The sequence below is a fragment of the Centruroides sculpturatus genome, unplaced genomic scaffold (genome assembly GCF_000671375.1).
Source record: "Centruroides sculpturatus isolate CEXI.00-Female unplaced genomic scaffold, Cexi_2.0 scaffold21, whole genome shotgun sequence".
Taxonomy (NCBI): Eukaryota; Metazoa; Arthropoda; class Arachnida; order Scorpiones; family Buthidae; genus Centruroides; species Centruroides sculpturatus.
In genome coordinates, this window is record NW_019384490.1 from 1,349,653 (window position 1) to 1,363,186 (window position 13,534).

The 13,534-nt window shown below is 27.2% G+C and overlaps 1 protein-coding gene across 1 annotated transcript in view; it reads right to left on the bottom strand.

Annotated features, from left to right (window-relative positions):
- Positions 1-532: 532 nt before the first annotated feature.
- LOC111621741 (protein Skeletor, isoforms B/C-like) overlaps positions 533-13,534 on the bottom strand; it is a 66,358-nt gene continuing 53,356 nt past the window's right edge. Inside the window, exons 17-23 of the mRNA XM_023363968.1 lie at positions 11,392-11,550; positions 10,360-10,473; positions 2,847-3,029; positions 2,584-2,780; positions 2,451-2,511; positions 1,736-1,899; positions 533-951 (exon numbers count right to left, since the gene is read on the bottom strand). Of these exons, the coding sequence (XP_023219736.1) occupies positions 838-951; positions 1,736-1,899; positions 2,451-2,511; positions 2,584-2,780; positions 2,847-3,029; positions 10,360-10,473; positions 11,392-11,550 (992 nt within the window). The 3' untranslated portion in view covers positions 533-837. The remainder of the gene's footprint in view (positions 952-1,735; positions 1,900-2,450; positions 2,512-2,583; positions 2,781-2,846; positions 3,030-10,359; positions 10,474-11,391; positions 11,551-13,534) is intronic.

Consider the following 13,534-nt stretch of genomic DNA (forward strand, 5'->3'; position numbering starts at 1 on the left):
AGATTTTCAACATTGCACACATTTATTCTGTCTAAAGATAACAATAAATTTTGTATTTTTTCTATCAGATATTCATTGGGATTAAGTCACTTTCATCCTTTTAAAACGTTCCACGATTAGGGCATTGTGTGATTTAATGGTTCTAATTTTACAGTAGTTTAACTAATTATTAAATGCATCTTGGTCCCATATTTATGTAACAATTGACCATCTGTAGTTATGTGATAAATCTAAATTGGGGCTTAATAAATCACCCCGGGAGACCCCTCTGTGGTTTCCATGAATTTTGTTACTTAATTAACTTATCAGACATATTAGATTCTTGTTTGGAAGGGAAATTCAATATTAAAATTTAAGTACTTTCCATAGAAAACAATAGAGGGGGAAACTTATTTAACAATTACACATTTAAAATTGAAATTAAATTCTACGCTTCAATAAAAAGTAATGACATATTATATATCTGTTTCTTTAAAAAAAAATACTAATTTCAGGATTTTTTTCCTCTTTTAAAAACTTTAAAAATGTCTTTCACTATTAAAAACATAAAAAAAAATACTGGGACTTTAGAACAATAATTTCACTTAAAAATTAAATTAAAAATAATTAGAAGGAGCCCATTAATTACAAAACATTGGCACTGAAGACTCTGTTCAGATTCATATAACAATTGGAATTTTATAAGAAAAAATGATATTGTATAAATATTTTGATAAATTTTTTCAAAATAACAGATTTAAGAATTTGATTTCTGGAAGTTAGAAAATGATAAAGCTCTCTTGACATAGTAACTTCAACTGTAAAACAAAAAAAACAAAAAAATAAAAATAAATAATTCTAGATGACCCGCAGTAATATCTGGAGTAAAATAACTATCGAAGCAATACACCTGATCTGACTGACACCATCTGTTACAAAGATTTTCCATCCCAAATTTCTATGAGTGAAACACTGAAAAGAAATTTATATTTTAAAACTTAGTAATTGTTATTGTCTGATGTCCTTATTATATTAATAAGTTTGATATGAAATAATGATAAAATAATATTTAGAAGATACTGTATAGCTTTAAAATTAAATAATATTTCATTAATTAATAAATTATTATTAAACAGATTAAAAAGCATTTTAAATTATAATACTAATAGATGTTATTAAATGTTAATTGCAGGCTTTCTTGTGATTAATGCATATTATTAAAATGAACATACATAATAACAAAACAATTTGGACCTTTCTTTTTGATTTTTGACTCTTCTCCATGGTTACTGAGGAGATCTTTTTTCTGGATCTATCATGTATTAGGTCAAGCCTATAGTGTGGTAGTTGGATGGTGAGGGATGAACCCGACAAACACAAAGAACTAAGTAACATTCTTGGTATCTCTTGCATGCTAAGCAAGCATTCTACTATTTGATCTATGAACCTGACTAATTTGGACTTTAACTGTCAAATTTAACATAATAAAGAAATAAAGTTTGACAAATTATTTTAAGCATATATCTCTAAAGATTATTTGAAGGGCTCAAAAGTTCTAGGTACATCATTTGTCATGTGTTATTAATGATATTAAGTTCTCCAATAAAGCAAACAGTTAAATATGCAATAAAATCAATAATCTGAAGTCAAACTATTTTCAATAACTTAAATCTTATTTTTCTTTTAATTTTTCCTATATTAAAAAATTTCAATAATAAATTATATTTTTACAAATTAATAACTTATACAGTTATACCTGATAATAAACAATATCTGGTGTATCTTCATCTGGTGTCCATGTAAATTTTCCTGCTTCCCCATCTTCACATTTTAATTCTAAAGTTTCTTTATAACTCTCAAATGTTGGCGATTGATCAGCCATATCAATTGTTTTATGCTTCCACTCACAATAACGACCAACTGTAATTTATTCTACATTTAAGAATACTTTTTGCAAAAAATTTTATAATTTTTATATTAAATAATTCTACAACTATTTATTAAATTTTATAACAATAAATTAAATTAGAATTGACAAAATGTTTAAAAGATAATTTTATAATAGATTAAAACTTGAATCATTGATATTAATGACATCAATTTAATAATCTATTAATATATTTTGTTGTTTAGCCATTTCAAATAAATCAAGTAATGCTAAATTATTAAATTTGGAGAAAATAAAAATGTATATTTCTTCAATAAATGTTCATATACTGAACTTTCATGTGTATTACTTGGCAGCAGTATATAATCTGCAAAAAATTCCTAAAATAAAAATAAAACCCTCATATAATCAACCCCACTGTATCATATAATCAACCCTGTACATATGGGAGCAGTCATTGTTCTGTAATTACAAATTCACAATAGAAATTTAAAATCAGTAACCCACACTTCCTTTCAAAAAGAATATTGAAAATTATATTATTATTTTTAAATAATAAAATATAAATAAAAAATTATATTACCTCCAATGGGAATAATATTTCCTTTTGCATCAGTAGTAGTACCAGCATATATCTTATGTTTCTGTAAATATTCAGTTAAATATAAATTTCCAACTAAAAACAATTTTCAATTTGTAAAGTTTGTGATATTTACATCTGAACCAAGTGTTTCTAGAAACTGGCTTCCACCACCCTCATTATTATTAGTGATGTAGAGTGGATGATAACTAGCAGATTTTGTTGGATCATTTCCTCCTTCTACAATAAAGGTATAATTTTGTCCTCTCACTACCACTAATTCTGGTATTAATATTCCATTTATCCACCAAGTGATACCCCAAGGTTGATGTCCTGGAATATATAATGTTCTATTAAGATGAATTAAACCAATATTACTGTATATTTCATTATTATTACCTGTAATAGCTTTATAACCATGTTCTCCTCCTGCTGGACCAATCTGTGCTGTGAAAGTAGTAGCATCAGATATTCTTGGTATTGACCAACTTTTTGGTTTTGGTTTTTCCTCATTTACAACATTAGTAAGTACTCCGCAGTTAGACATTGGAGGGTTACGACCAAAATTAATCCTTATTGTTTCTGTAAAAATGAATAAAAGTTCACAATTTAGACATTTTTTCAGTTATTTTATATAAAAACTAAGAGAATAATACAGTCATATTGTATGGGGCAACTCCAATTCTTAGATATAAAATTATATTGATCATGCAACTCACTGAAATAAACTCCAAAATAAAAAAATAGATATAAAACTGAATTACAGAAATATTCAAGTTACAGAATCAGCAATAATTGCCAGATAAAATAAAAGATATGATGAATGAGATGAGAAGATAATGAAATTGTATTATAGTGATAACAAAAATAAAATGTATGGAAGTTGTAGACAATTATTTACTTATTTTGTGGAGAATAACAAATATAAATGACTAAAATGTGAAAAATAAGCATTAATTAAAAGAAGATGAAAAATGAAATTTGTTTTCACTGGGGGTTCCTTTTTTGTTTAATGAATTCTGTTTATTCGCTCTGAATTGTTTATATTTAATTATTTCTTAAATTTAATAATAATTTTATTTTTATAAACTCTATTAGTATATCACAGCCATTTTTTTAGATATTAAACTAACTGAATGTGAGGATTAAACTTTACGTAAGTAATTATTAAAAATAATTCCCATTACTTTTCAAAAAACCATTTTGTTTGCGAAATAAACAATAAGACTGCAAGATTTTTTCTAGATTAACTTTTTGTTGTTAATTTAATTAATCATAAATGAATTTAATCTAGAAGTAAATAGAGCTGCCATCTCTCAGAAATTTTAATAATTAATTTAGAATTTTCACTTAAGAAGTTAAAAAAATATAGAGAAAACACTGACTTGGAATAGATTCAAATCTGCAATTTCTGTAACATTATTAATTACATTAATTAATTAATGGAGCCCTGAAAAATTTGATCATTTTTGTTTGAATTATAATTCCAAGTTTCATTTTATCTGTTTAAACATTTCCAGCAAAGGAATTCTATGACATATAATAAATAATGAAGAAAAGTATTACATAAAAATATGTTTATTACTTTAACCTATTGAATCTTAAGCATTAATTAATTTGAGAATATTAAATTTACTAATAAACATTATCATTTTTATAGTTAGATCTTTGATTATTGTTGCCCAATATTATAAATAATAAACAACTAAAAATAGTTGATATTTGATAGTTGTTAAACATCACAATATTTGATGTTATTTAGTTTAGAACAATAGGATTCAGTTTATCATAACTTATGCTTTATGACGTGGAAATTATATGTAAAACTATGTGCACTTCTCTGGTTGTTTTTTTGAGACCAAAAAGTGAAAAAATATATTCTAATCCAATGGATTAGTAGATATAATTCATATATATTTCGTAATCTCAGAGATTAGGATTTATCTGAATTAGGAGGGAAGCTGAAAGGAATTAAGAGATATAACAAACTATCTCCTAATCCTAGGGATTAGAAGATTGTTTCTGTTTTTGGACTAAGAAAGAAGACTATATATGTTAAGGCCATTATTAACATAAGTAAAAGAAAATCTCTTGATGATAGAATTTGTAATATTCCAAAAATATTTAAAGTTAGGCTATAGTATTGTTTGATTTTAAAAAATGGTGTTTTATTTATTTGAATGTTTAAAGATGAAAAATAATTCAATGCTCTTGACAATCAGGCACTTTTCTGTAATGTTAGGAATGAATGGAAGTTGGAATAAAAATTAAGAATATATCTTAAATTAAAAACGTTCATATACGAATACTGTAACGCATATAAATTAACACTCAAAAAACCTTAACAGTCCAGTACAGTAGAACCTCGAAAACTTGACCTAATGTGGACCGAAGGGTGGCCGAGTTTGTGAAAATGCCGAGTTATCGGGAATGGGGTTAAAAAAAATAAGTACGAGTATTTCCTCAGAAAATACTGTACTGTACTTGTACAGTATTTACTTGTACAGAATATAACAGAGAATAAACTGCCCAAATACCCTTAAACAAAGGAAAAGTACGTCCTTTATGAAGGCATAGAGCCACTACATGAAAATGAAAATTAATGAATACACTGTGTACAGTAATTTACCTGATAAGACAGACCTCAGAAAAATACTTTATGAGAGCTTTTATACTTTTATAAAGCTGTCTATAATGAAAATTAATTAACTAAGGATTTTTTCGCCCTGCCAAGGTGTGGACCAGTTATCCGGAGTGCTAAGTTATCGAGGGACGAGTTTTCGAGGTTCTACTGTACTAAATATTTAATAGAATACAGAAGGAATCAGTGGCATAAGTGGATAGGGCGGTGGTGTGCTTTTTATTATCGATATTGTATTTGTGTTCCTGCACTCTTTTGTTAAGGGAGCATTTTGTGGACCCAATATATACCAACTCCCTTTGGAACCTGTTGTCCCATAGAGGAACCATGTATACCATAAATAAAAAACACGTGTCAGGTGTATACATGGTTCTTCTATATGACAACAGGTTCCAAAGGAAGTTGGTATATATTGGGTCCACAAAATGCTCCCTTAACAAAAGAGTGCAGGAACACAAATACGATATCGATAATAAAAAGCATACCACCACCCTATCCACTTATGCCACTGACTCTGGCATAAGAGCTGACCTACAGGAGGCCAAACTGATCAGGATGTCTCATCGTGTGGAACACCTTCGAAACCTGGAAACAATGGAAATATACAAAGCCAGGTTATATACCAATTGTATTAACTATAAGGATGCCATCAATATGTCTCATGCATGGAGGTACTGGCAACCCCGCATCAGCAGTTAGAAACCACATCCCCACCCTCCGTTAGTTGATATATGTATGTGTTTATACGTATGTAGTTATATCAATGTTTGCACTACATATACCATTCTGTCACCATGGTAACATGCATGTGTAACTGTTTACATGCAAGTTTAGAATGTTCCATGGTTTTAAAAAACCTGCTTGTGCTGTTCCAAATTTTTTGAAAATAATTTTGTAATTTTTGTTCTTTGAACTCACTTGTTTGAATCTCACTGGTTTTTTTAAACTTGAAGAAGACCAAAAGTATAGTTGAAAACGTTTGTATTCTACTAAATATTTAGTACTGGACTGTTAAGGTTTTTTGAGTGTTAAGAATATATCACCTGGAAACAACCCTCAATTTTGTACTACATTGTAATAACCAAAATATAAATGTAATATAACCTACATTAAGATAATTATTAAGCTGCATATTTAACAATACATGAAAATTTAAAAACTTCATGGACGAAACAAATTATTTATTCATCTTGAAATACTTGGAGACTTATTTTTAGCAAAAATGTCCTAATAAAAATGAAAAGACTACGCAATCAACCCATTCTCCAATTAAGAAGCATCAAGGAATATTTATTATATTAATAATAGTTTAATTACCTTTTACACATGTTTGAATTTTCAAAAAGCTGTTTGTTTTATTTGAATTTTGTTCTATTCAATAGATTTGTTCCTCTATATAACAGACAACTTTGCCTAAAGTACTAATAAATTTTCTAATGTTCTTTTGTTAATTTCTTGTTAATATAATTTGATATCAATTAAAAGAGAGATTTATAGTTTATTGTCTTATTTATTTTAAAAATAATTTCTACACATCAATAATCCTTTTGAATTCTTGAGATCATGCAAGTATTCAAACACTGCATGACAAAAATACCTGATTAATCTCTAAACATGAGTATGAGTAAGGTTTTTTATTTTTTTTAAATAATAGCAAGAGAAACATTTTTGCAAATATTAAAATACATCAGCAAAGGATTCAGAACTTTTCTTAAAAATATTATGTTAGGACTATTAATTAAACAGAAAATTATGCTAACTCGGAGACAAGTGGTCTGTTATGTAGTCTTGGGAGGTTATTTCATTCATTCATTTCTTTTGAATAGATTTTGATAATAGATTAGAATATCGTTATAATTTAACAATCCAATTAGAAACTGTTAGAATACAATACTATTTTAGAATAATATTGCAATGTCATATTACACTATAAATATTGATACTGATACTCATATCAAGTAAAGAAACAACAGTTCTTTTAAAATTATATTTTAAAGGAATATAAATCATTCTCATAATAGTATATAGCAAAGTTTAGATCTTAGAAGAAATAAAAATTTCTGCATATAATAAAGTATCTTAGAAAAAACAATCTAATGAAAATGTTACAAGAAAAAAGAAAATACAGAATTTAAAGGAATGAAAATATGATAGATTGCTACTGAGAAATAAGTATTGCCTAATTTATTGGGTTGTTTGGAAAATAATTTTGTTTTTTTACCACTAGACAAATTAGTCATATTTTTCCCACCATTTTCATTCTAAACTGTATTATCATTATATATTTTGACAGCTAGCATTTTAAGGCTTATTTGTAAAAAATTTTGTTTGATTTTGTGTAATTGTTTATTTTTTGTGTCCCATCAAATATGGAAGATCGAAAGCAACATTTTCGGCATATTTTGCTCTTTTATTACTGAAAAGGTAAGAATGATGTTCAAGCAAGAAAAAAATTGTGACATGTATGGAGAAGATGTATTGACAGAACGACAGTGCCAAAACCGGTTTACAAAATTTTGTTCTGGCAATTTCAATATTGAAGATGCACCACGTTCTGAATGGCCAGTTGAAGCAATGAAAACAAAATAAAGGCACTGATTGAAGCAAACTGCCGAATAATAATACGTGAAATCACTAAGAGATTAAATTTGTCAAATTCAACTGTTTATGATTACTTGAAACAAATTGGTTTAGTTTCAAAGCTTGATATATGAGTTCCACATATTCTTAAAGAGAGATGCTCTCTTTGGTGGGATTTTAAGAAAATTTTTTTTGGAGCTTTTACCAGATAATTTAACAATTGATTCGAAAGTGTACTGCCATCGAGTAAACAAATTGAGTAATATCATCAAACAGAAAAGGTGGTCAGAATTGATCAACAAAACAGGTGTAGTGTTTTACCACGAAAATGTCAAATTTCACACAAGTTTGGTAACTCGTCAGAAACTGTTATAACTTAGATGGGATGTGCTATCACACCAACCATATTTGCCAGACAGAGCACATTCAGATTATTACTTGTTCCAGTCTATACAAATTTTTTTTAACTGTAAGACATTTACTTGAAATGACAATGTCAAAAATCACTTGAATCAGTTTTTGTAATCAACAATCAAAACTTTTATGAATGTGAAATCATGCTACTACCAGAAACGATGACAACAGGTATTTGACCAAAATGGTCAATATATAATTCAATAAAATATTTATTTATTATAAAAATATTGTGTTTTTTTTCCATAGAAAAAAAACGAAATTACTTTCCAAACAATCCAATAAAATTCAGACAACTTATAATTATGATAAGTATGATCATTAAATATTATCATTTATGGATGTTTAACATTTTAATTAAAAAGTAAAACATTTGTAAATATAGTATGACTTGAAATTAATTAATTAATCTGAAAATAACATATCCTATATTCAGGAGTAGATTTAGAGGGTGTGCAGGATGTAATTGCATTATCCTTCTTAGGGTTTTTTCTGAGTAAATCCAAATACATCAGAAATAAAAAAAATTATAAGGCACATTGTTTCCTTTCTGCACTTCTCTAAAGATTTCTAGATCTGCTATTGTCTATACCTTTAATAAAAGGTATGAATTAAGAGAATAATAATAAAAATTATATCTGTCAGAATATAAAAACAATAATATAAAATCGTACTTAATGAAAACCACTTTTAAAATTAAATCTCCTATAGATCTATTGTTGTTTCTTTGAATTTCAATAAGTAAACAGAAGAGGGTAAAAGGGCATAAAAAAAGTCAACTTTGGGAAACTAAAAAAACTTATAGTCCATTTTTTTTAGAATGTTATAATGTTATCTTTTGCTTATGTATGTGAAAATGAAGCAAATTTGTCTAGGATGTTAATATGATAAACATACAAGTATTTAGTGACAAGTTATAACTACAATAAACTCAATTAAAAGTGATATGTCATTTTACCCTCTGACTATCTAAATTTCAATGTTAAATTATAGTTCTTCTAGCAATTTGTATTATAAGATGTGAAAAAAAAAACAAATTACTAACTCAAACAGTATGTTAATTTTTTGTAAAATTTTACATTTACTATATATAATATATATAAGACAAGAAGCTTCTCTTCTTGTCTTATATATATTATATAATAATATATTCATTCTCTTATTCATTCTAACAATCTTATTCAATTCTTAACAATCTAAAAAGTCTTATTCATTCTAACAATCCTTAATTTTATATTTTTACAGACTTTAGGAGTTTTTAAATTATGTTATAGGTCTAAAGTCTATATCCTATCATAAATATATATAATTATTGTATAATATTAAATATAATAATATATTAACAGCATTGGATAAACTGTTGCTTCATAACAGTTTATCCAATTAGCAGAACAATGATTATTTTGTTTCATATCTGATATATGATGTATTTCTTTTATAGTAAAAAATAAAAAAACAAAGAGAATAAATGGAAAAGGTTAAATATGTATTAAATTTTTCTATACATATTAATATCTGACATAGGTAAACTATTATTTACAAGCATGTCTAATTTCATTCATTTTATGGGGTCATCATTAATTATGTGTACAGTTTAAGAAAGAGGGCGATTCATGAAATGTACATCATTGTAAATGATGGATGAGGGAGTTGAGACATTGTCTGCATACTCTGTTTAGTGGATTGGTGACATATGAATTTTTTTTGATGAGCCTACTTACTAGTCATGTAAATAAACTATTGGCTAGAAAATATTCACAGAACTTTTTAAAGTCAGTTCTTTGATATCACGATCCATGAACTATTGTACAGGTAATTAAAGGCAGGAGGTTTGCCAAAAGTACATCATTATAAACAATGAGGAGAAAAGGAGGTCAAAAACTGGACACATGATTAACAGATATCACATAGAACCTTCTGCTAATAAAATTACCATAGTTTTGAAAATGGTACAAAAATAAATTTTTCATACATCCACTTACATACTTTTAATCTCTAAATAAAATTTAAATATTTATAGGTCTTACTGAAACTTCATGCAAAAATATTCTAGGTTTTCATTATTTCAAAGACTCAAAAGATTCAAAATGAATTTTCTTACTGTTATAAAGCTGTACACTAAAAACTTTAACAGTATTTTATTTTTGTGGTTATCTTAAGATTTTTAAAAGCATATTGATTTCAGTAACTAAATTAGTTTTTCAAATTATCATACAAATTTCAATTATATTTAATTATAATAATAGATTATATTAAAAAATAAATAAAATAATTTACGTTTAGTATAATATACAGGATGATAAGCAGCTTCTAATAAACTATTTAAGGGTCCAATTGCTGCTATAACAGTTACTGGATCAGAAGATGGAACTGATTGATCTTGGGCATCACCTATTATAGTTAGAAAAATCAATATCATCAATTCATTGAAGTATTTTAGAAATAACATTTATTGTTTTATTTTGCTTTAATTTATAAAGTTTTCATTTAAAATTATGTAAAAAAATGTTTTTTAAATCTGTAATTGTTTATAAATCATTTTATTTTTTATAATTATTAATCGTATAACGTTATTAATTCTCAGCTTTTTAATAGTGGTACCTTGTACTTTGAATGATTATAATTTCAAACATTCCAGAGTTTGAATGTTATATTTGATCAGAGTTCAGGCAATGCTTCTATATTCAAACTGTATGCACAGTGAAAAACTGCATTTGCTGTGTAAATGTGTTTTCAGTGCTCTTTCCACTTTATTTTTAGTGTGTTTGGTTATATATACAATCCTGATTTTTAAGTCAGGCATCCAAGAAGTGTGTGGAAGCAATGAAGCCTAAGAGTAGTATCAACGATTAAGATGAAATAAAAAAAAATTATTGCAAAGCATGAAAATGTACTTGCGTGGCAGATCTGGTGGCCATGTTTAAATGCCGAAGTCTGTGTGGGACCAGTAAATGCAATTTTAATCTTATAATATAGTATTTACGTATTTTATTTACTATTTAGGACATTTAAATGTGTTATTTTTATCTTAAATTATGTATTTGCTATGTACGTAATAGGGATTGTTTAGGATCTGGGAATGGATTAATCTAGTTTCCATTATTTCTAATGGGGAAAATTGTTTCAGACTTCAAACAATTCAGAGTTTCAACAGCCTCCTGGAATGAATTAAATTCAAAGTATGAGGTACAGTAACATTTTATTTAAAATTATATTTAACAAATTCTGAACAAAACAAATTCATGCAATTTATTATTTAAATAAAATTAAAATATTGTGTGTTGTTACTTTTATTTAAATTTTGCCTACCTGTTTGGAGAGGTCGCTTATAAGTGGCACTGAGAATACCATTTGTATATTGTGAATATATCAATTTACTATCATCTGTACCTCCAAGTTTAGTATCTGGACAGACACCACTTTTTCCTGAACACTGTAAAAAGTAATTTGAATTATTAATAAAGTAATCTGGTTACTCAAATACAGTTTTTATTTTATAGGAAAAGAAAGGATCTATTTTATATAACATTAGATATAGCAATGTTTTCTTTAAGTTTAATATTTTGATATAAACTTAATATTTGAATTGATTGATATTGCAATCATATGATAAGTATGGTTTGTTTTATTGAATGTGGCAGTTCTATCCAAATGTCATATTTCCTTGATTCTAAGATGTATATTTTTTCACATTTTAATGTTCTCTGAAATTTGCAACTTAATTTCAATAACAAAATAAATTTGAAAGTTTGATAACTGTGGAAGATTAAATAACAATATAATTATTATTACCTACACATGAATGAACTTTATTGTATCTAGTTATTTATCTTGTTGTGATATTACTTCAATTACAAGCTTTGGTAATATTATACATGTTAGAATGCAAACTTTAATTGAAACCATCTTTTAAATTATCTTCAAAGAGAGTTTATTTTGTTATAAAAAATATTACAGTATACATGTAGAATATCATGGGGCATAAGCTTAGTTCACACTGAGCCTGATTCATTAGTGAAAGCAAAAAACAGAGAAAATAACACATCAGGCATGATGTTGTTTCCAGTGAATTTTACCATTTCATGAATCACTTAAGTTTGGAACTGTTGAGCTTTTTTGCTAGTGAAAAAATTTTGCCACCAATCGTATTCCACTAGTTGTTACATGGTTCTTGTTGTTTTCAAGATGGCTACAGAAACTTTCTCAGGCAATAGAGTAAATGTTGTAATTCACTCTTTTTAATATTCCTCTCACCTAGCATCGTTTTCTTTTTGATGTCTTTTTTCTCAATAAATAAACAAACATGGTTAACAACAGAATATCAGAAGCAGTCATTTTGTTTTTCAAGATACTGTTTTCTCTTGCTTGCAAACGATTGGCTGCTTAAAATTTGCAATAACTTTTTGCTTTTGATTGTGTGGATCAATTTTGCTAAGTGAATAAAAACTGCTTTTCACTTTTCTCATTCGCTTTCGCTATTCACTCAGTGTGAACTAATGTATAAACATTGTGTTCATTGTTTTTAGTTTTTCAATTGAAATAAGTTATAGGTCATTCTATACATTTATAAATTTGTGCTATTATAGATTAATAAAAATGTTTTTATTGTGCACTTTAATTTTAAATGTCTTAATAAATGATAAATTTTAAAATGGAAGAAATATATTTTGATTAGTAGAAATTATACTATAACATAACAATATAACAGAAGTAATATAAATATTTATGATAATAAAGTAGCCATCATTATTTAATAAATTATACAGTGGTGCCTCGTATAACATACTTAATCCGTTCCAGGTGCATGTCCGTTAAGTGAAAAGTTCGTTATATGAAATGCATTTTCCCATAGAAATATATGTTAAAACACACAATTTGTTCTGCAGCATAAAATAATCTTACTGTACCATAAAAAAAAATGAAAATGGAGCAGTCACCAATTATGCCAGATAGTCAGATTTTGTGAGGAGGTGGAGGAACACTTTCTTCACACATTCATACAGATACAGACTTTTTACACATTGCAGCAGGTCTCTTTTTATTGTTTTTTTAATCGGAGTCAGATTCAGGAGAGGCTACCGGAGCTTGTAGGGTCAACTCCTCTTGTTCCATCCTTTGATTTTTTGCAGCTGGCTTCTTGAAAAACATGTCCAAGGTGGTCTGTTTCTCTCTCTTCTTCAACACCTGTCAGAAATGATGGGCAAGGGTGTCATTGTAAAGATCATTGATCCTGTTGGCCTGAGCTGTGTTTGGATAGTGAGTGTTCGTAAACTCTTGAACTTCTCCCCATTTGACAAGGAAGTCCATGTCAACTTTCACTCCTTCTGATGATTTCTTGGTTTATTAAAATTGAAATCACTTTTGTTTTTTAGAAGCCATGATTTGCACAACACTTGAATAAATGTAAATACCCTGCACTGAGGTGATGTACGTAATAAACAAGGGAGCAAGC